At 48.8% G+C, this 20,574-nt stretch overlaps 1 protein-coding gene across 2 annotated transcripts in view; it reads left to right on the plus strand.

Moving 5' to 3' along the window:
• LOC115106131 (acyl-CoA synthetase short-chain family member 3, mitochondrial-like) overlaps positions 1-20,193 on the plus strand; it is a 53,651-nt gene extending 33,458 nt beyond the window's left edge. For both annotated transcript variants that reach the window (XM_065008326.1, XM_065008327.1), the window contains 4 exons: positions 620-742; positions 18,901-19,000; positions 19,112-19,287; positions 19,660-20,193. In XM_065008326.1, coding sequence (XP_064864398.1) covers positions 620-742; positions 18,901-19,000; positions 19,112-19,287; positions 19,660-19,743 — 483 coding nt within the window. In that variant the 3' untranslated portion in view covers positions 19,744-20,193. The remainder of the gene's footprint in view (positions 1-619; positions 743-18,900; positions 19,001-19,111; positions 19,288-19,659) is intronic.
• The last annotated feature ends 381 nt before the right edge of the window (positions 20,194-20,574 follow it).

The raw sequence follows: 20,574 nt of genomic DNA on the forward strand, positions 1-20,574 counted from the left end.
GAAATGTACTGTATGATTATACACTGTGCACAAAACATTCGGAACACCTGCTCTTTCCATGACATAGACTGACCAGGTGAATCCAGGTGAAAGCTATGATCCCTTATTGATGTCACTTGTTAAATCCACTTCAATCACTGTAGATGAAGGGGAGCACACATGTTAAAAAAAATCATTTTTAAGCCTTGAGACAATTGAGACATGAATTGTGTATGTGTACCATTCAGAGAAGGAATGGGCAAGACAAAATCTTTAAGTGCCTTTGAACGGGGTATGGTAGTAGGTGCCAGGCACACCGGTTTGAGCGCGTCAAGAACTGCAACGTTGCTGGATTTTTCACGCTCAACAGTTTCCCGTTTGTATCAAGAATGGTCCACCACCCAAAGGACATCCAGCCAACTTGACACAACAGTCAACATGGGCCAGCATCCCTGTCGAACGCTTTTGACACCTTGTAGAATGCATGGCCCGATGAATTTAGGCTGTTCTCAATATTAGGAAGGTGTTCCCAATGTTTTGTACACTCAGTGTAGATAACAGAACAAAAACACCCAAAGGTGATCTACACTAAAGTGGTGATTTTATCTGAATGTCAGTCATTACCTGCTGTTTACCTTAGGGTTTCTATGACACCATGGACGCAGGCTACGTGGATGAGGAGGGTTTCCTGTACATCATGTCTCGCTCTGATGATGTCATCAACGTGGCGGGCCACAGGCTGTCGGCAGGGGCGCTGGAAGAGGTAGGAACGGAGAGAATAATAGGTCCAGGTTGCATGGATATGAATCTACCTGTTAACAGGTTATTCCTTTGTGTTTTGGCGTCTGTGTCAGCCACACGGTGGAGACGCATAGTTAATGACTGGAGTAGAAATGTCATTAGGAAAAAAGGTTTCTCCATGTAACCTGACCAGAAATGTATTGTAACATCTCTGAGTGTTACAATCCCTAAGCATGGATTTTCAGTCTGACCAAAGTCACCCTAAAAAAGACTCAATAGTCTCTACAGGCCAGAATGTTGAATGAAATGCTATTTCCAGTTACTTTACAGGTTGTACATGCTGTTGGTCCTGTTGGAGGTGGAGATGGGGTATCCACAGGAAAGTGTTGTTTAACCGGCACCTTTAGGGTCTGTCGCTTGTATTTTCAATCTCATTTCCTCACAATCAGCTGAAAGTGTTTGCCATTTGGTCCGTGGTTCGGTTAGGCTCTGCCATATTGTGAAAGTGTTTGGTCCGTGGTTCGGTTAGGCTCTGCCATATTGTGAAAGTGTTTGGTCCGTGGTTCGGTTAGGCTCTGCCATATTGTGAAAGTGTTTGGCGTTTGGTCCGTGGTTCGGTTAGGCTCTGCCATATTGTGCAAGTGTTTGGCGTTTGGTCCGTGGTTCGGTTAGGCTCTGCCATATTGTGAAAGTGTTTGCCGTTTGGTCCGTGGTTCGGTTAGGCTCTGCCATATTGTGAAAGTGTTTGCCGTTTGGTCCGTGGTTCGGTTAGGCTCTGCCATATTGTGAAAGTGTTTGGCGTTTGGTCCGTGGTTTTGGGTTAGGCTCTGCCATATTGTGAAAGTGTTTGGCGGTCCGTGGTTCGGTTAGGGCTTTGGTCCGTGTTCGGTTAGGCTCTGCCATATTGTGCAAGTGTTTGGCGTTTGGTCCGTGGTTCGGTTAGGCTCTGCCATATTGTGAAAGTGTTTGGCGTTTGGTCCGTGGTTCGGTTAGGCTCTGCCATATTGTGAAAGTGTTTGCCGTTTGGTCCGTGGTTCGGTTAGGCTCTGCCATATTGTGAAAGTGTTTGCCGTTTGGTCCGTGGTTCGGTTAGGCTCGTTTGTGAAAGTCCGTGGTTCGGTTAGGCTCTGCCATATTGTGAAAGTGTTTGGCGTTTGGTCCGTGGTTCGGTTAGGCTCTGCCATATTGTGAAAGTGTTTGGCGTTTGGTCCGTGGTTCGGTTAGGCTCTGCCATATTGTGAAAGTGTTTGCCGTTTGGTCCGTGGTTCGGTTAGGCTCTGCCATATTGTGAAAGTGTTTGCCGTTTGGTCCGTGGTTCGGTTAGGCTCTGCCATATTGTGAAAGTGTTTGCCGTTTGGTCCGTGGTTCGGTTAGGCTCTGCCATATTGTCCGTTTGGTCTGTGGTTCGGTTAGGCTCTGCCATATTGTGAAAGTGTTTGGCGTTTGGTCCGTGGTTCGGTTAGGCTCTGCCATATTGTGAAAGTGTTTGCCGTTTGGTCCGTGGTTCAGTTAGGCTCTGCCATATTGTGAAAGTGTTTGGCGTTTGGTCCGTGGTTCGGTTAGGCTCTGCCATATTGTGAAAGTGTTTGCCGTTTGGTCCGTGGTTCGGTTAGGCTCTGCCATATTGTGAAAGTGTTTGGCGTTTGGTCCGTGGTTCGGTTAGGCTCTGCCATATTGTGAAAGTGTTTGCCGTTTGGTCCGTGGTTCGGTTAGGCTCTGCCATATTGTGAAAGTGTTTGCCGTTTGGTCCGTGGTTCGGTTAGGCTCTGCCATATTGTGAAAGTGTTTGCCGTTTGGTCCGTGGTTCGGTTAGGCTCTGCCATATTGTGAAAGTGTTTGCCGTTTGGTCCGTGGTTCGGTTAGGCTCTGCCATATTGTGAAAGTGTTTGGTTGGCCGTTTGGTCCTCTGCCATATTGTGTGTTTGGTTTGGTCCGTGTTAGGCTCTGCCATATTGTGAAAGTGTTTGGCGTTTGGTCCGTGGTTCGGTTAGGCTCTGCCATATTGTGAAAGTGTTTGCCGTTTGGTCCGTGGTTCGGTTAGGCTCTGCCATATTGTGAAAGTGTTTGGCCCGTGGTTCGGTTAGGCTCTGCCATATTGTGAAAGTGTTTGCCGTTTGGTCCGTGGTTTGCCGTTTGGTCCGGTTAGGGCTCTGCCATATTGTGAAAGTGTTTGGCGTTTGGTCCGTGGTTCGGTTAGGCTCTGCCATATTGTGAAAGTGTTTGCCGTTTGGTCCGTGGTTCGGTTAGGCTCTGCCATATTGTGAAAGTGTTTGCCGTTTGGTCCGTGGTTCGGTTAGGCTCTGCCATATTGTGAAAGTGTTTGCCGTTTGGTCCGTGGTTCGGTTAGGCTCTGCCATATTGTGAAAGTGTTTGCCGTTTGGTCCGTGGTTCGGTTAGGCTCTGCCATATTGTGCAAGTGTTTGCCGTTTGGTCCGTGGTTCGGTTAGGCTCTGCCATATTGTGAAAGTGTTTGCCGTTTGGTCCGTGGTTCGGTTAGGCTCTGCCATATTGTGCAAGTGTTTGCCGTTTGGTCCGTGGTTCGGTTAGGCTCTGCCATATTGTGCAAGTGTTTGGTCCGTGGTTCGGTTAGGCTCTGCCATATTGTGCAAGTGTTTGGTCCGTGGTTCGGTTAGGCTCTGCCATATTGTGAAAGTGTTTGCCGTTTGGTCCGTGGTTCGGTTAGGCTCTGCCATATTGTGAAAGTGTTTGGCCCGTGGTTCGGTTAGGCTCTGCCATATTGTGAAAGTGTTTGCCGTTTGGTCCGTGGTTCGGTTAGGCTCTGCCATATTGTGAAAGTGTTTGGCGTTTGGTCCGTGGTTCGGTTAGGCTCTGCCATATTGTGAAAGTGTTTGCCGTTTGGTCCGTGGTTCGGTTAGGCTCTGCCATATTGTGAAAGTGTTTGCCGTTTGGTCCGTGGTTCGGTTAGGCTCTGCCATATTGTGCAAGTGTTTGCCGTTTGGTCCGTGGTTCGGTTAGGCTCTGCCATATTGTGCAAGTGTTTGCCGTTTGGTCCGTGGTTCGGTTAGGCTCTGCCATATTGTGAAAGTGTTTGCCGTTTGGTCCGTGGTTCGGTTAGGCTCTGCCATATTGTGAAAGTGTTTGCCGTTTGGTCCGTGGTTCGGTTAGGCTCTGCCATATTGTGAAAGTGTTTGGCGTTTGGTCCGTGGTTCGGTTAGGCTCTGCCATATTGTGAAAGTGTTTGCCGTTTGGTCCGTGGTTCAGTTAGGCTCTGCCATATTGTGAAAGTGTTTGGCGTTTGGTCCGTGGTTCGGTTAGGCTCTGCCATATTGTGAAAGTGTTTGCCGTTTGGTCCGTGGTTCGGTTAGGCTCTGCCATATTGTGAAAGTGTTTGGCGTTTGGTCCGTGGTTCGGTTAGGCTCTGCCATATTGTGAAAGTGTTTGCCGTTTGGTCCGTGGTTCGGTTAGGCTCTGCCATATTGTGAAAGTGTTTGCCGTTTGGTCCGTGGTTCGGTTAGGCTCTGCCATATTGTGAAAGTGTTTGCCGTTTGGTCCGTGGTTCGGTTAGGCTCTGCCATATTGTGAAAGTGTTTGCCGTTTGGTCCGTGGTTCGGTTAGGCTCTGCCATATTGTGAAAGTGTTTGCCGTTTGGTCTGTGGTTCGGTTAGGCTCTGCCATATTGTGAAAGTGTTTGGTCCGTGGTTCGGTTAGGCTCTGCCATATTGTGCAAGTGTTTGGTCCGTGGTTCGGTTAGGCTCTGCCATATTGTGAAAGTGTTTGCCGTTTGGTCCGTGGTTCGGTTAGGCTCTGCCATATTGTGAAAGTGTTTGGCCCGTGGTTCGGTTAGGCTCTGCCATATTGTGAAAGTGTTTGCCGTTTGGTCCGTGGTTCGGTTAGGCTCTGCCATATTGTGAAAGTGTTTGGCGTTTGGTCCGTGGTTCGGTTAGGCTCTGCCATATTGTGAAAGTGTTTGCCGTTTGGTCCGTGGTTCGGTTAGGCTCTGCCATATTGTGCAAGTGTTTGCCGTTTGGTCCGTGGTTCGGTTAGGCTCTGCCATATTGTGAAAGTGTTTGCCGTTTGGTCCGTGGTTCGGTTAGGCTCTGCCATATTGTGAAAGTGTTTGCCGTTTGGTCCGTGGTTCGGTTAGGCTCTGCCATATTGTGAAAGTGTTTGCCGTTTGGTCCGTGGTTCGGTTAGGCTCTGCCATATTGTGAAAGTGTTTGCCGTTTGGTCCGTGGTTCGGTTAGGCTCTGCCATATTGTGCAAGTGTTTGCCGTTTGGTCTGTGGTTCGGTTAGGCTCTGCCATATTGTGCAAGTGTTTGGTCCGTGGTTCGGTTAGGCTCTGCCATATTGTGAAAGTGTTTGGTCCGTGGTTCGGTTAGGCTCTGCCATATTGTGAAAGTGTTTGCCGTTTGGTCCGTGGTTCGGTTAGGCTCTGCCATATTGTGAAAGTGTTTGGCCCGTGGTTCGGTTAGGCTCTGCCATATTGTGAAAGTGTTTGCCGTTTGGTCCGTGGTTCGGTTAGGCTCTGCCATATTGTGAAAGTGTTTGGCCGTTTGGTCCGTGGTTCGGTTAGGCTCTGCCATATTGTGAAAGTGTTTGCCGTTTGGTCCGTGGTTCGGTTAGGCTCTGCCATATTGTGAAAGTGTTTGCCGTTTGGTCCGTGGTTCGGTTAGGCTCTGCCATATTGTGAAAGTGTTTGCCGTTTGGTCCGTGGTTCGGTTAGGCTCTGCCATATTGTGCAAGTGTTTGCCGTTTGGTCCGTGGTGTTTGGCGTTTGGTCCGGGTTAGGCTCTGCCATATTGTGAAAGTGTTTGCCGTTTGGTCCGTGGTTCGGTTAGGCTCTGCCATATTGTGAAAGTGTTTGCCGTTTGGTCCGTGGTTCGGTTAGGCTCTGCCATATTGTGAAAGTGTTTGCCGTTTGGTCCGTGGTTCGGTTAGGCTCTGCCATATTGTGAAAGTGTTTGCGTTTGGTCCGTGGTTCGGTTAGGCTCTGCCATATTGTGAAAGTGTTTGGCGTTTGGTCCGTGGTTCGGTTAGGCTCTGCCATATTGTGAAAGTGTTTGGCGTTTGGTCCGTGGTTCGGTTAGGCTCTGCCATATTGTGAAAGTGTTTGCCGTTTGGTCCGTGGTTCGGTTAGGCTCTGCCATATTGTGAAAGTGTTTGGTCCGTGGTTCGGTTAGGCTCTGCCATATTGTGCAAGTGTTTGCCGTTTGGTCCGTGGTTCGGTTAGGCTCTGCCATATTGTGAAAGTGTTTGCCGTTTGGTCCGTGGTTCGTTTAGGCTCTGCCATATTGTGCAAGTGTTTGCCGTTTGGTCCGTGGTTCGGTTAGGCTCTGCCATATTGTGCAAGTGTTTGGCCCGTGGTTCGGTTAGGCTCTGCCATATTGTGAAAGTGTTTGGCCCGTGGTTCGGTTAGGCTCTGCCATATTGTGAAAGTGTTTGGTCCGTGGTTCGGTTAGGCTCTGCCATATTGTGAAAGTGTTTGGTCCGTGGTTCGGTTAGGCTCTGCCATATTGTGAAAGTGTTTGGCGTTTGGTCCGTGGTTCGGTTAGGCTCTGCCATATTGTGAAAGTGTTTGGCCCGTGGTTCGGTTAGGCTCTGCCATATTGTGAAAGTGTTTGGTCCGTGGTTCGGTTAGGCTCTGCCATATTGTGAAAGTGTTTGCCGTTTGGTCCGTGGTTCAGTTAGGCTCTGCCATATTGTGAAAGTGTTTGGCGTTTGGTCCGTGGTTCAGTTAGGCTCTGCCATATTGTGAAAGTGTTTGCCGTTTGGTCCGTGGTTCAGTTAGGCTCTGCCATATTGTGAAAGTGTTTGGCCCGTGGTTCGGTTAGGCTCTGCCATATTGTGAAAGTGTTTGCCGTTTGGTCCGTGGTTCGGTTAGGCTCTGCCATATTGTGAAAGTGTTTGCCGTTTGGTCCGTGGTTCGGTTAGGCTCTGCCATATTGTGAAAGTGTTTGCCGTTTGGTCCGTGGTTCGGTTAGGCTCTGCCATATTGTGAAAGTGTTTGCCGTTTGGTCCGTGGTTCGGTTAGGCTCTGCCATATTGTGAAAGTGTTTGCCGTTTGGTCCGTGGTTCGGTTAGGCTCTGCCATATTGTGAAAGTGTTTGGCCCGTGGTTCGGTTAGGCTCTGCCATATTGTGAAAGTGTTTGCCGTTTGGTCCGTGGTTCGGTTAGGCTCTGCCATATTGTGAAAGTGTTTGCCGTTTGGTCCGTGGTTCGGTTAGGCTCTGCCATATTGTGAAAGTGTTTGGCGTTTGGTCCGTGGTTCAGTTAGGCTCTGCCATATTGTGAAAGTGTTTGGCGTTTGGTCCGTGGTTCGGTTAGGCTCTGCCATATTGTGAAAGTGTTTGCCGTTTGGTCCGTGGTTCGGTTAGGCTCTGCCATATTGTGAAAGTGTTTGCCGTTTGGTCCGTGGTTCGGTTAGGCTCTGCCATATTGTGAAAGTGTTTGGCGTTTGGTCCGTGGTTCAGTTAGGCTCTGCCATATTGTGAAAGTGTTTGCCGTTTGGTCCGTGGTTCAGTTAGGCTCTGCCATATTGTGAAAGTGTTTGGCCCGTGGTTCGGTTAGGCTCTGCCATATTGTGAAAGTGTTTGCCGTTTGGTCCGTGGTTCCATATTTAGGCTCTGCCATATTGTGAAAGTGTTTGCCGTTTGGTCCGTGGTTCGGTTAGGCTCTGCCATATTGTGAAAGTGTTTGCCGTTTGGTCCGTGGTTCGGTTAGGCTCTGCCATATTGTGAAAGTGTTTGGTCCGTGGTTCGGTTAGGCTCTGCCATATTGTGAAAGTGTTTGCCGTTTGGTCCGTGGTTCGGTTAGGCTCTGCCATATTGTGAAAGTGTTTGCCGTTTGGTCCGTGGTTCAGTTAGGCTCTGCCATATTGTGAAAGTGTTTGGTCCGTGGTTCGGTTAGGCTCTGCCATATTGTGAAAGTGTTTGGCGTTTGGTCCGTGGTTCGGTTAGGCTCTGCCATATTGTGAAAGTGTTTGGCGTTTGGTCCGTGGTTCGGTTAGGCTCTGCCATATTGTGAAAGTGTTTGCCGTTTGGTCCGTGGTTCAGTTAGGCTCTGCCATATTGTGAAAGTGTTTGCCGTTTGGTCCGTGGTTCGGTTAGGCTCTGCCATATTGTGAAAGTGTTTGGCGTTTGGTCCGTGGTTCGGTTAGGCTCTGCCATATTGTGAAAGTGTTTGCCGTTTGGTCCGTGGTTCGGTTAGGCTCTGCCATATTGTGAAAGTGTTTGCCGTTTGGTCCGTGGTTCGGTTAGGCTCTGCCATATTGTGCAAGTGTTTGCCGTTTGGTCCGTGGTTCGGTTAGGCTCTGCCATATTGTGCAAGTGTTTGGTCCGTGGTTCGGTTAGGCTCTGCCATATTGTGAAAGTGTTTGCCGTTTGGTCCGTGGTTCGGTTAGGCTCTGCCATATTGTGAAAGTGTTTGCCGTTTGGTCCGTGGTTCAGTTAGGAGCTCTGCCATATTGTGAAAGTGTTTGGTCCGTGGTTCGGTTAGGCTCTGCCATATTGTGAAAGTGTTTGGCGTTTGGTCCGTGGTTCGGTTAGGCTCTGCCATATTGTGAAAGTGTTTGGCGTTTGGTCCGTGGTTCGGTTAGGCTCTGCCATATTGTGAAAGTGTTTGCCGTTTGGTCCGTGGTTCAGTTAGGCTCTGCCATATTGTGAAAGTGTTTGGCGTTTGGTCCGTGGTTCGGTTAGGCTCTGCCATATTGTGAAAGTGTTTGGTTTGGTCCGTGGTTCGGTTAGGCTCTGCCATATTGTGAAAGTGTTTGCCGTTTGGTCCGTGGTTCGGTTAGGCTCTGCCATATTGTGAAAGTGTTTGCCGTTTGGTCCGTGGTTCGGTTAGGCTCTGCCATATTGTGAAAGTGTTTGGCGTTTGGTCCGTGGTTCGGTTAGGCTCTGCCATATTGTGAAAGTGTTTGGCCCGTGGTTCGGTTAGGCTCTGCCATATTGTGAAAGTGTTTGGTCCGTGGTTCGGTTAGGCTCTGCCATATTGTGAAAGTGTTTGGCGTTTGGTCCGTGGTTCGGTTAGGCTCTGCCATATTGTGAAAGTGTTTGGCGTTTGGTCCGTGGTTCGGTTAGGCTCTGCCATATTGTGAAAGTGTTTGGCGTTTGGTCCGGTTAGGCTCTGCCATATTGTGAAAGTGTTTGCCGTTTGGTCCGTGGTTCGGTTAGGCTCTGCCATATTGTGAAAGTGTTTGCCGTTTGGTCCGTGGTTCGGTTAGGCTCTGCCATATTGTGAAAGTGTTTGCCGTTTGGTCCGTGGTTCGGTTAGGCTCTGCCATATTGTGAAAGTGTTTGCCGTTTGGTCCGTGGTTCGGTTAGGCTCTGCCATATTGTGAAAGTGTTTGCCGTTTGGTCCGTGGTTCGGTTAGGCTCTGCCATATTGTGAAAGTGTTTGCCGTTTGGTCCGTGGTTCGGTTAGGCTCTGCCATATTGTGAAAGTGTTTGCCGTTTGGTCCGTGGTTCGGTTAGGCTCTGCCATATTGTGAAAGTGTTTGGTCCGTTTGGTCCGTATTGGTTTTGCCGTTTGGTCCGGTTAGGCTCTGCCATATTGTGAAAGTGTTTGGTCGTTTGGTCCGTGGTTCGGTTAGGCTCTGCCATATGTTTGTTTGAAAGTGTTTGCCGTTTGGTCCGTGGTTCGGTTAGGCTCTGCCATATTGTGAAAGTGTTTGCCGCGTTTGGTCCGTGGTTCGGTTAGGCTCTGCCATATTGTGAAAGTGTTTGCGTTTGGTCCGTGGTTCGGTTAGGCTCTGCCATCTGCCGTGGTTCGGTTAGGCTCTGCCATTGTGAAAGTGTTTGCCGTTTGGTCCGTGGTTCGGTTAGGCTCTGCCATATTGTGAAAGTGTTTGCCGTTTGGTCCGTGGTTCGGTTAGGCTCTGCCATATTGTGAAAGTGTTTGCCGTTTGGTCCGTGGTTCGGTTAGGCTCTGCCATATTGTGCAAGTGTTTGGTCCGTGGTTCGGTTAGGCTCTGCCATATTGTGAAAGTGTTTGCCGTTTGGTCCGTGGTTCGGTTAGGCTCTGCCATATTGTGAAAGTGTTTGGTTTGGTCCGTGGTTCGGTTAGGCTCTGCCATATTGTGAAAGTGTTTGGCGTTTGGTCCGTGGTTCGGTTAGGCTCTGCCATATTGTGAAAGTGTTTGGCGTTTGGTCCGTGGTTCGGTTAGGCTCTGCCATATTGTGAAAGTGTTTGCCGTTTGGTCCGTGGTTCGGTTAGGCTCTGCCATATTGTGAAAGTGTTTGCCGTTTGGTCCGTGGTTCGGTTAGGCTCTGCCATATTGTGAAAGTGTTTGCCGTTTGGTCCGTGGTTCGGTTAGGCTCTGCCATATTGTGAAAGTGTTTGCCGTTTGGTCCGTGGTTCGGTTAGGCTCTGCCATATTGTGAAAGTGTTTGCCGTTTGGTCCGTGGTTCGGTTAGGCTCTGCCATATTGTGAAAGTGTTTGGCCCGTGGTTCGGTTAGGCTCTGCCATATTGTGAAAGTGTTTGGCCCGTGGTTCGGTTAGGCTCTGCCATATTGTGAAAGTGTTTGGTCCGTTTGGTCCGTGGTGGCTCTGCCATATTGTTAGGCTCTGCCATATTGTGAAAGTGTTTGGTTTGGTCCGTGGTTCGGTTAGGCTCTGCCATATTGTGAAAGTGTTTGGCGTTTGGTCCGTGGTTCGGTTAGGCTCTGCCATATTGTGAAAGTGTTTGGCCCGTGGTTCGGTTAGGCTTTGCCGTTTGGTCCGTGGTTCGGTTAGGCTCTGCCATATTGTGAAAGTGTTTGGTCCGTGGTTCAGTTAGGCTCTGCCATATTGTGAAAGTGTTTGGCGTTTGGTCCGTGGTTCAGTTAGGCTCTGCCATATTGTGAAAGTGTTTGCCGTTTGGTCCGTGGTTCAGTTAGGCTCTGCCATATTGTGAAAGTGTTTGGCCCGTGGTTCGGTTAGGCTCTGCCATATTGTGAAAGTGTTTGCCGTTTGGTCCGTGGTTCGGTTAGGCTCTGCCATATTGTGAAAGTGTTTGCCGTTTGGTCCGTGGTTCGGTTAGGCTCTGCCATATTGTGAAAGTGTTTGCCGTTTGGTCCGTGGTTCGGTTAGGCTCTGCCATATTGTGAAAGTGTTTGCCGTTTGGTCCGTGGTTCGGTTAGGCTCTGCCATATTGTGAAAGTGTTTGCCGTTTGGTCCGTGGTTCGGTTAGGCTCTGCCATATTGTGAAAGTGTTTGGCCCGTTTGTGAAAGGTTTGGTCCGGTTAGGCTCTGTCATATTGTGAAAGTGTTTGCCGTTTGGTCCGTGGTTCTGGTTAGGCTCTGCCATATTGTGAAAGTGTTTGCCGTTTGGTCCGTGGTTCAGTTAGGCTCTGCCATATTGTGAAAGTGTTTGGCGTTTGGTCCGTGGTTCGGTTAGGCTCTGCCATATTGTGAAAGTGTTTGCCGTTTGGTCCGTGGTTCGGTTAGGCTCTGCCATATTGTGAAAGTGTTTGCCGTTTGGTCCGTGGTTCGGTTAGGCTCTGCCATATTGTGAAAGTGTTTGGCGTTTGGTCCGTGGTTCAGTTAGGCTCTGCCATATTGTGAAAGTGTTTGCCGTTTGGTCCGTGGTTCAGTTAGGCTCTGCCATATTGTGAAAGTGTTTGGTTTGGTCCGTGGTTCGGTTAGGCTCTGCCATATTGTGAAAGTGTTTGCCGTTTGGTCCGTGGTTGGTTAGGCTCTGCCATATTGTGAAAGTGTTTGCCGTTTGGTCCGTGGTTCGGTTAGGCTCTGCCATATTGTGCAAGTGTTTGCCGTTTGGTCCGTGGTTCGGTTAGGCTCTGCCATATTGTGCAAGTGTTTGGTCCGTGGTTGCCATATTGGTTAGGCTCTGCCATATTGTGAAAGTGTTTGCCGTTTGGTCCGTGGTTCGGTTAGGCTCTGCCATATTGTGAAAGTGTTTGCCGTTTGGTCCGTGGTTCAGTTAGGGCTCTGCCATATTGTGAAAGTGTTTGGTCCGTTTGGTTGCTCTGCCATATTGTGAAAGTGTTTGGCGTTTGGTCCGTGGTTCGGTTAGGCTCTGCCATATTGTGAAAGTGTTTGGCGTTTGGTCCGTGGTTCGGTTAGGCTCTGCCATATTGTGAAAGTGTTTGCCGTTTGGTCCGTGGTTCAGTTAGGCTCTGCCATATTGTGAAAGTGTTTGGCGTTTGGTCCGTGGTTCGGTTAGGCTCTGCCATATTGTGAAAGTGTTTGGCGTTTGGTCCGTGGTTCGGTTAGGCTCTGCCATATTGTGAAAGTGTTTGCCGTTTGGTCCGTGGTTCGGTTAGGCTCTGCCATATTGTGAAAGTGTTTGCCGTTTGGTCCGTGGTTCGGTTAGGCTCTGCCATATTGTGAAAGTGTTTGCCGTTTGGTCCGTGGTTCGGTTAGGCTCTGCCATATTGTGAAAGTGTTTGGTCCGTGGTTCGGTTAGGCTCTGCCATATTGTGAAAGTGTTTGCCGTTTGGTCCGTGGTTCGGTTAGGCTCTGCCATATTGTGAAAGTGTTTGCCGTTTGGTCCGTGGTTCAGTTAGGCTCTGCCATATTGTGAAAGTGTTTGGTCCGTGGTTCGGTTAGGCTCTGCCATATTGTGAAAGTGTTTGGCGTTTGGTCCGTGGTTCGGTTAGGCTCTGCCATATTGTGAAAGTGTTTGGCGTTTGGTCCGTGGTTCGGTTAGGCTCTGCCATATTGTGAAAGTGTTTGCCGTTTGGTCCGTGGTTCAGTTAGGCTCTGCCATATTGTGAAAGTGTTTGGCGTTTGGTCCGTGGTTCGGTTAGGCTCTGCCATATTGTGAAAGTGTTTGGTCCGTGGTTCGGTTAGGCTCTGCCATATTGTGAAAGTGTTTGCCGTTTGGTCCGTGGTTCGGTTAGGCTCTGCCATATTGTGAAAGTGTTTGCCGTTTGGTCCGTGGTTCGGTTAGGCTCTGCCATATTGTGAAAGTGTTTGGCGTTTGGTCCGTGGTTCGGTTAGGCTCTGCCATATTGTGAAAGTGTTTGGCCCGTGGTTCGGTTAGGCTCTGCCATATTGTGAAAGTGTTTGGTCCGTGGTTCGGTTAGGCTCTGCCATATTGTGAAAGTGTTTGCCGTTTGGTCCGTGGTTCGGTTAGGCTCTGCCATATTGTGAAAGTGTTTGCGTTTGGTCCGTGGTTCGGTTAGGCTCTGCCATATTGTGAAAGTGTTTGGCGTTTGGGTCCGGTTAGGCTCTGCCATATTGTGAAAGTGTTTGCCGTTTGGTCCGTGGTTCGGTTAGGCTCTGCCATATTGTGAAAGTGTTTGCCGTTTGGTCCGTGGTTCGGTTAGGCTCTGCCATATTGTGAAAGTGTTTGCCGTTTGGTCCGTGGTTCGGTTAGGCTCTGCCATATTGTGAAAGTGTTTGCCGTTTGGTCCGTGGTTCGGTTAGGCTCTGCCATATTGTGCAAAGTGTTTGCCGTTTGGTCCGTGGTTCGGTTAGGCTCTGCCATATTGTGAAAGTGTTTGTGGTTCCTCCGTGGTTGCCGCGGTTAGGCTCTGCCATATTGTGCAAGTGTTTGCCGTTTGGTCCGTGGTTCGGTTAGGCTCTGCCATATTGTGAAAGTGTTTGCCGTTTGGTCCGTGGTTATTGTGAAAGTGTTTGCCGTTTGTTAGGCTCTGCCATATTGTGCAAGTGTTTGGTCCGTGGTTCGGTTAGGCTCTGCCATATTGTGAAAGTGTTTGCCGTTTGGTCCGTGGTTCGGTTAGGCTCTGCCATATTGTGAAAGTGTTTGGTCCGTGGTTCGGTTAGGCTCTGCCATATTGTGAAAGTGTTTGCCGTTTGGTCCGTGGTTCGGTTAGGCTCTGCCATATTGTGAAAGTGTTTGGCGTTTGGTCCGTGGTTCGGTTAGGCTCTGCCATATTGTGAAAGTGTTTGCCGTTTGGTCCGTGGTTTTGGTTAGGCTCTGCCATATTGTGAAAGTGTTTGCCGTTTGGTCCGTGGTTCGGTTAGGCTCTGCCATATTGTGAAAGTGTTTGCCGTTTGGTCCGTGGTTCGGTTAGGCTCTGCCATATTGTGAAAGTGTTTGGTCCGTGGTTCGGTTAGGCTCTGCCATATTGTGAAAGTGTTTGCCGTTTGGTCCGTGGTTCGGTTAGGCTCTGCCATATTGTGAAAGTGTTTGGTCCGTGGTTCGGTTAGGCTCTGCCATATTGTGAAAGTGTTTGCCGTTTGGTCCGTGGTTCGGTTAGGCTCTGCCATATTGTGAAAGTGTTTGGCGTTTGGTCCGTGGTTCGGTTAGGCTCTGCCATATTGTGAAAGTGTTTGCCGTTTGGTCCGTGGTTCGGTTAGGCTCTGCCATATTGTGAAAGTGTTTGCCGTTTGGTCCGTGGTTCGGTTAGGCTCTGCCATATTGTGAAAGTGTTTGCCGTTTGGTCCGTGGTTCGGTTAGGCTCTGCCATATTGTGAAAGTGTTTGCCGTTTGGTCCGTGGTTCGTTTAGGCTCTGCCATATTGTGCAAGTGTTTGCCGTTTGGTCCGTGGTTCGGTTAGGCTCTGCCATATTGTGCAAGTGTTTGGCCCGTGTGAAAGTGTTTGCGGAAGTCCGTGGTTCGTTAGGCTCTGCCATATTGTGAAAGTGTTTGGTCCGTGGTTCGGTTAGGCTCTGCCATATTGTGAAAGTGTTTGGTCCGTTTGGTTAGGCTCTGCCATATTGTGAAAGTGTTTGGTCCGGTTAGGCTCTGCCATATTGTGAAAGTGTTTGCGTCCGTGGTTTGGTTAGGCTCTGCCATATTGTGAAAGTGTTTGGCCCGTGGTTCGGTTAGGCTCTGCCATATTGTGAAAGTGTTTGGTTTGGTCCGTGGTTCGGTTAGGCTCTGCCATATTGTGAAAGTGTTTGCCGTTTGGTCCGTGGTTCAGTTAGGCTCTGCCATATTGTGAAAGTGTTTGGCGTTTGGTCCGTGGTTCAGTTAGGCTCTGCCATATTGTGAAAGTGTTTGCCGTTTGGTCCGTGGTTCAGTTAGGCTCTGCCATATTGTGAAAGTGTTTGGTTTGGTCCGTGGTTCGGTTAGGCTCTGCCATATTGTGAAAGTGTTTGCCGTTTGGTCCGTGGTTCGGTTAGGCTCTGCCATATTGTGAAAGTGTTTGCCGTTTGGTCCGTGGTTCGGTTAGGCTCTGCCATATTGTGAAAGTGTTTGCCGTTTGGTCCGTGGTTCGGTTAGGCTCTGCCATATTGTGAAAGTGTTTGCCGTTTGGTCCGTGGTTCGGGTTAGGCTCTGCCATATTGTGAAAGTGTTTGCCGTTTGGTCCGTGGTTCGGTTAGGCTCTGCCATATTGTGAAAGTGTTTGGTCCGTGGTTCGGTTAGGCTCTGCCATATTGTGAAAGTGTTTGCCGTTTGGTCCGTGGTTCGGTTAGGCTCTGCCATATTGTGAAAGTGTTTGCCGTTTGTCCGTGGTTCAGTTAGGCTCTGCCATATTGTGAAAGTGTTTGCCGTTTGGTCCGTGGTTCGGTTAGGCTCTGCCATATTGTGAAAGTGTTTGCCGTTTGGTCCGTGGTTCGGTTAGGCTCTGCCATATTGTGAAAGTGTTTGCCGTTTGGTCCGTGGTTCGGTTAGGCTCTGCCATATTGTGAAAGTGTTTGCCGTTTGGTCCGTGGTTCAGTTAGGCTCTGCCATATTGTGAAAGTGTTTGCCGTTTGGTCCGTGGTTCAGTTAGGCTCTGCCATATTGTGAAAGTGTTTGGCCCGTGGTTCGGTTAGGCTCTGCCATATTGTGAAAGTGTTTGCCGTTTGGTCCGTGGTTCGGTTAGGCTCTGCCATATTGTGAAAGTGTTTGCCGTTTGGTCCGTGGTTCGGTTAGGCTCTGCCATATTGTGAAAGTGTTTGCCGTTTGGTCCGTGGTTCGGTTAGGCTCTGCCATATTGTGCAAGTGTTTGGTCCGTGGTTCGGTTAGGCTCTGCCATATTGTGAAAGTGTTTGCCGTTTGGTCCGTGGTTCGGTTAGGCTCTGCCATATTGTGAAAGTGTTTGCCGTTTGGTCCGTGGTTCAGTTAGGCTCTGCCATATTGTGAAAGTGTTTGGTCCGTGGTTCGGTTAGGCTCTGCCATATTGTGAAAGTGTTTGGCGTTTGGTCCGTGGTTCGGTTAGGCTCTGCCATATTGTGAAAGTGTTTGGCGTTTGGTCCGTGGTTCGGTTAGGCTCTGCCATATTGTGAAAGTGTTTGCCGTTTGGTCCGTGGTTCGGTTAGGCTCTGCCATATTGTGAAAGTGTTTGGCGTTTGGTCCGTGGTTCGGTTAGGCTCTGCCATATTGTGAAAGTGTTTGGCGTTTGGTCCGTGGTTTTGCGGTTAGGCTCTGCCATATTGTGAAAGTGTTTGCCGTTTGGTCCGTGGTTCGGTTAGGCTCTGCCATATTGTGAAAGTGTTTGCCGTTTGGTCCGTGGTTCGGTTAGGCTCTGCCATATTGTGAAAGTGTTTGCCGTTTGGTCCGTGGTTCGGTTAGGCTCTGCCATATTGTGAAAGTGTTTGGTCCGTGGTTCGGTTAGGCTCTGCCATATTGTGAAAGTGTTTGCCGTTTGGTCCGTGGTTCAGTTAGGCTCTGCCATATTGTGAAAGTGTTTGCCGTTTGGTCCGTGGTTCAGTTAGGCTCTGCCATATTGTGAAAGTGTTTGGTCCGTGGTTCGGTTAGGCTCTGCCATATTGTGAAAGTGTTTGGCGTTTGGTCCGTGGTTCGGTTAGGCTCTGCCATATTGTGAAAGTGTTTGGCGTTTGGTCCGTGGTTCGGTTAGGCTCTGCCATATTGTGAAAGTGTTTGCCGTTTGGTCCGTGGTTCAGTTAGGCTCTGCCATATTGTGAAAGTGTTTGCCGTTTGGTCCGTGGTTCGGTTAGGCTCTGCCATATTGTGAAAGTGTTTGGTCCGTGGTTCGGTTAGGCTCTGCCATATTGTGAAAGTGTTTGCCGTTTGGTCCGTGGTGAAAAAGTGTTAGGCTCTGCCATATTGTGAAAGTGTTTGCCGTTTGGTCCGTGGTTCGGTTAGGCTCTGCCATATTGTGAAAGTGTTTGGCGTTTGGTCCGTGGTTCGGTTAGGCTCTGCCATATTGTGAAAGTGTTTGGTCCGTGGTTCGGTTAGGCTCTGCCATATTGTGAAAGTGTTTGGTCCGTGGTTCGGTTAGGCTCTGCCATATTGTGAAAGTGTTTGGCGTTTGGTCCGTGGTTCTCTGCCATATTGTGAAAGTGTTTGGCGGCTCTGCCATATTGTGAAAGTGTTTGGCGTTTGGTCCGTGGTTCGGTTAGGCTCTGCCATATTGTGAAAGTGTTTGGCGTTTGGTCCGTGGTTCCGGTTAGGCTCTGCCATATTGTGAAAGTGTTTGGCCGTTTGGTCCGTGGTTTTGGTTAGGCTCTGCCATATTGTGAAAGTGTTTGCGTTTGGTCCGTGGTTCGGTTAGGCTCTGCCATATTGTGAAAGTGTTTGGCGTTTGGTCCGTGGTTTGGTTAGGCTCTGCCATATTGTGAAAGTGTTTGCCGTTTGGTCCGTGGTTCGGTTAGGCTCTGCCATATTGTGAAAGTGTTTGCCGTTTGGTCCGTGGTTCGGTTAGGCTCTGCCATATTGTGAAAGTGTTTGGCCCGTGGTTCGGTTAGGCTCTGCCATATTGTGAAAGTGTTTGCCGTTTGGTCCGTGGTTCGGTTAGGCTCTGCCATATTGTGAAAGTGTTTGCCGTTTGGTCCGTGGTTCGGTTAGGCTCTGCCATATTGTGAAAGTGTTTGGCGTTTGGTCCGTGGTTCGGTTAGGCTCTGCCATATTGTGAAAGTGTTTGCCGTTTGGTCCGTGGTTCAGTTAGGCTCTGCCATATTGTGAAAGTGTTTGGCGTTTGGTCCGTGGTTCAGTTAGGCTCTGCCATATTGTGAAAGTGTTTGCCGTTTGGTCCGTGGTTCGGTTAGGCTCTGCCATATTGTGAAAGTGTTTGGCGTTTGGTCCGTGGTTCGGTTAGGCTCTGCCATATTGTGAAAGTGTTTGCCGTTTGGTCCGTGGTTCGTTAGGCTCTGCCATATTGTGAAAGTGTTTGCCGTTTGGTCCGTGGTTCGGTTAGGCTCTGCCATATTGTGAAAGTGTTTGCCGTTTGGTCCGTGGTTCGGTTAGGCTCTGCCATATTGTGAAAGTGTTTGCCGTTTGGTCCGTGGTTCGGTTAGGCTCTGCCATATTGTGAAAGTGTTTGGCGTTTGGTCCGTGGTTCGGTTAGGCTCTGCCATATTGTGAAAGTGTTTGGCGGTCCGTGGTTCGGTTAGGCTCTGCCATATTGTGAAAGTGTTTGGCTCTGTTTGGTCCGTGGTTGGTTAGGCTCTGCCATATTGTGAAAGTGTTTGCCGTTTGGTCCGTGGTTCGGTTAGGCTCTGCCATATTGTGAAAGTGTTTGCCGTTTGGTCCGTGGTTCAGTTAGGCTCTGCCATATTGTGAAAGTGTTTGGTCCGTGGTTCGGTTAGGCTCTGCCATATTGTGAAAGTGTTTGCCGTTTGGTCCGTGGTTCGGTTAGGCTCTGCCATATTGTGAAAGTGTTTGGCGTTTGGTCCGTGGTTCGTTTAGGCTCTGCCATATTGTGAAAGTGTTTGCCGTTTGGTCCGTGGTTCGGTTAGGCTCTGCCATATTGTGAAAGTGTTTGGCGTTTGGTCCGTGGTTCGGTTAGGCTCTGCCATATTGTGAAAGTGTTTGGCGTTTGGTCCGTGGTTCGGTTAGGCTCTGCCATATTGTGAAAGTGTTTGGCCCGTGGTTCGGTTAGGCTCTGCCATATTGTGAAAGTGTTTGGCGTTTGGTCCGTGGTTCGGTTAGGCTCTGCCATATTGTGAAAGTGTTTGTCACGTGCAAATTGCATCAGTATTGAATAATAAAAAGCAGAAGTACAAACTGATATACAGACCACTGTACTAGCGAAGGTTGGGTTGATAACACTTCCCTGTCACAGGAGGTTGGTGGCACCTTAATTGGGGAGGATGGGCTTGAGGTAATGACTGGAGCGGAATCAGTGGAATGGTATCAAATACAACATACATGGTTTCCATGGGTTTGATGCCATTCCATTCACTCCGTTCCAGCCATTATTGTGATCCGTCCTCCCCTCAGCAGCCTCCACGGTTCCCTGTGGATATGTTGTATCATATTACCTCCGACATGGGGACAAAACCGGGGGACAACAGGTAAAATAAGTTACAATGAAGTTTGTTAAACATTCTGACTTGTAATGGGACTGTTCAGGAATGCTGAGCCTACAAGTGTGTAAGTATTTCACTCTCAGATTGTAAGAGGCTTTGTGTGTTCCAGTCTGTCCTGCTGCACCTTGGGGTGGTGGACTGTGCTGTGGTGGGTCTGGAGGACTCCCTGAAGGGCCACGTCCCCCTGGCTCTGTGTGTTCTCAGAAACGGTAAGAGATACAGGACAAAGGTCCATTTAATAGAGCAATTTGGGGATCCAACATTACTGTGACTGTGGGGTTATAGAAATTCAAACACCTGTGTATGTGGGTCTGTCTCAGACCTAAAGAAGAGCCAGGGAGACGTGGTGAAGGAGATTGTGAGCCTGGTCAGAGAGACCATCGGGCCTGTGGCTGCTTTCAGGAAGGTGCTGATTGTCAGAGGTCTCCCAAAGACCCGCTCTGGGAAGATCCCCCGCTCCTCCCTGGCTAACCTGGTCAACGGGAAGCCATACACGGTAACTCACCACACATTCACCCACCATGTCAATACTACATGGATTGAAGCCAACAACAATGTTTTTGTAGCATATTAGAATCTGAGGTATTCACACTTTGAGGAATGTCTCTATATTAATAATATTTTGTTTGGTTCTGGAAGACAGAGGCAATTATTCACCAATAATAGCACTGGATTATTATTCCTGTACAGCTGCCAATTATCTGGCGAGTCGGTGTTGGATCAATTTAATTCATACCGACAAATTGAATAAAAGTTTGAGGATTATATGAAAGATGAAATTCACTCACAATGTAATAAGATTTAAAGAGAAATGGAAAGAAAATATTGCTACTACTAGTAGTACGGAAGACTGTGTCTGTCTCCACAGATATCCCCTACCATTGAGGACCCAGATGTGTACAAGGACATTGAGAAGATGGTGAAACAGGAGCTGAGACCCGCTGGACAGTGACTCTCTAACCCTCCACCTGGGCTGCAGACATTGCAGAGTCTACCATGAAGGGTGGACTAGAACTGTTCTTCTGACTAGACAGAAAACAGCCAGGTTGCAAGAGCTGCATGTACTTTAGCCTACTCCTCTGACTTTCGTTGGCGTGACAACGAACATGGCACAACAGGAGTTGACTATAGCACAAGCAGATTTGCAAACCGGTCACAGTGTATCTTCACTATTCCACTGAAGACACTCCCAATTGTAGACTTAACAGTTGCACTGTCTAACATTACCCAAAGGGAACAGTCATTCTGAGAGATGGGTGTCACTACCTCTGTGTGGGGGTGACATTGAATAGCCAGGACAAGAAATGAAATAACTTGATGGTAGACCTTGAACAGTGGTTAACAATATTGTGAAAATGTGAAGTATATTTACCACTGTGAAATAAAATGTGAAAAAACTTGGTATAGCTACAGAACACATTCAATTCTCTGAGTAAGGCCTAGATTCAATCAGATCGAGTGTTAACCGGCGAGAGCCGACACCCGCATAACTGTTTTGGCGGTGTTGGAGGTGGAACTGCGTTGGAGCTGTCAAATTGGTGAGAAGCTGCTCTTGATCATTGTCACAAAGCCACACCCATCCCACTGGTGTTAGAAGGACAAAGTAGGCTATATAGAAATACGGACGCTCAAATTGAAAATCCTTCAAATGAAATAAGGAGGATTTCTATCAGCCTAATCAAGGTGTAGATTCCATCTCACATTCCAGTGTTCCAACTTGTAAACAAGGCTGCATGATGTTTCTCTCAATGCGACTTCGTGCAGCCAATGGCAATGTCCACTT

Source organism: Oncorhynchus nerka, linkage group LG23 (assembly GCF_034236695.1).
Source record: "Oncorhynchus nerka isolate Pitt River linkage group LG23, Oner_Uvic_2.0, whole genome shotgun sequence".
NCBI classification, from domain to species: domain Eukaryota; kingdom Metazoa; phylum Chordata; class Actinopteri; order Salmoniformes; family Salmonidae; genus Oncorhynchus; species Oncorhynchus nerka.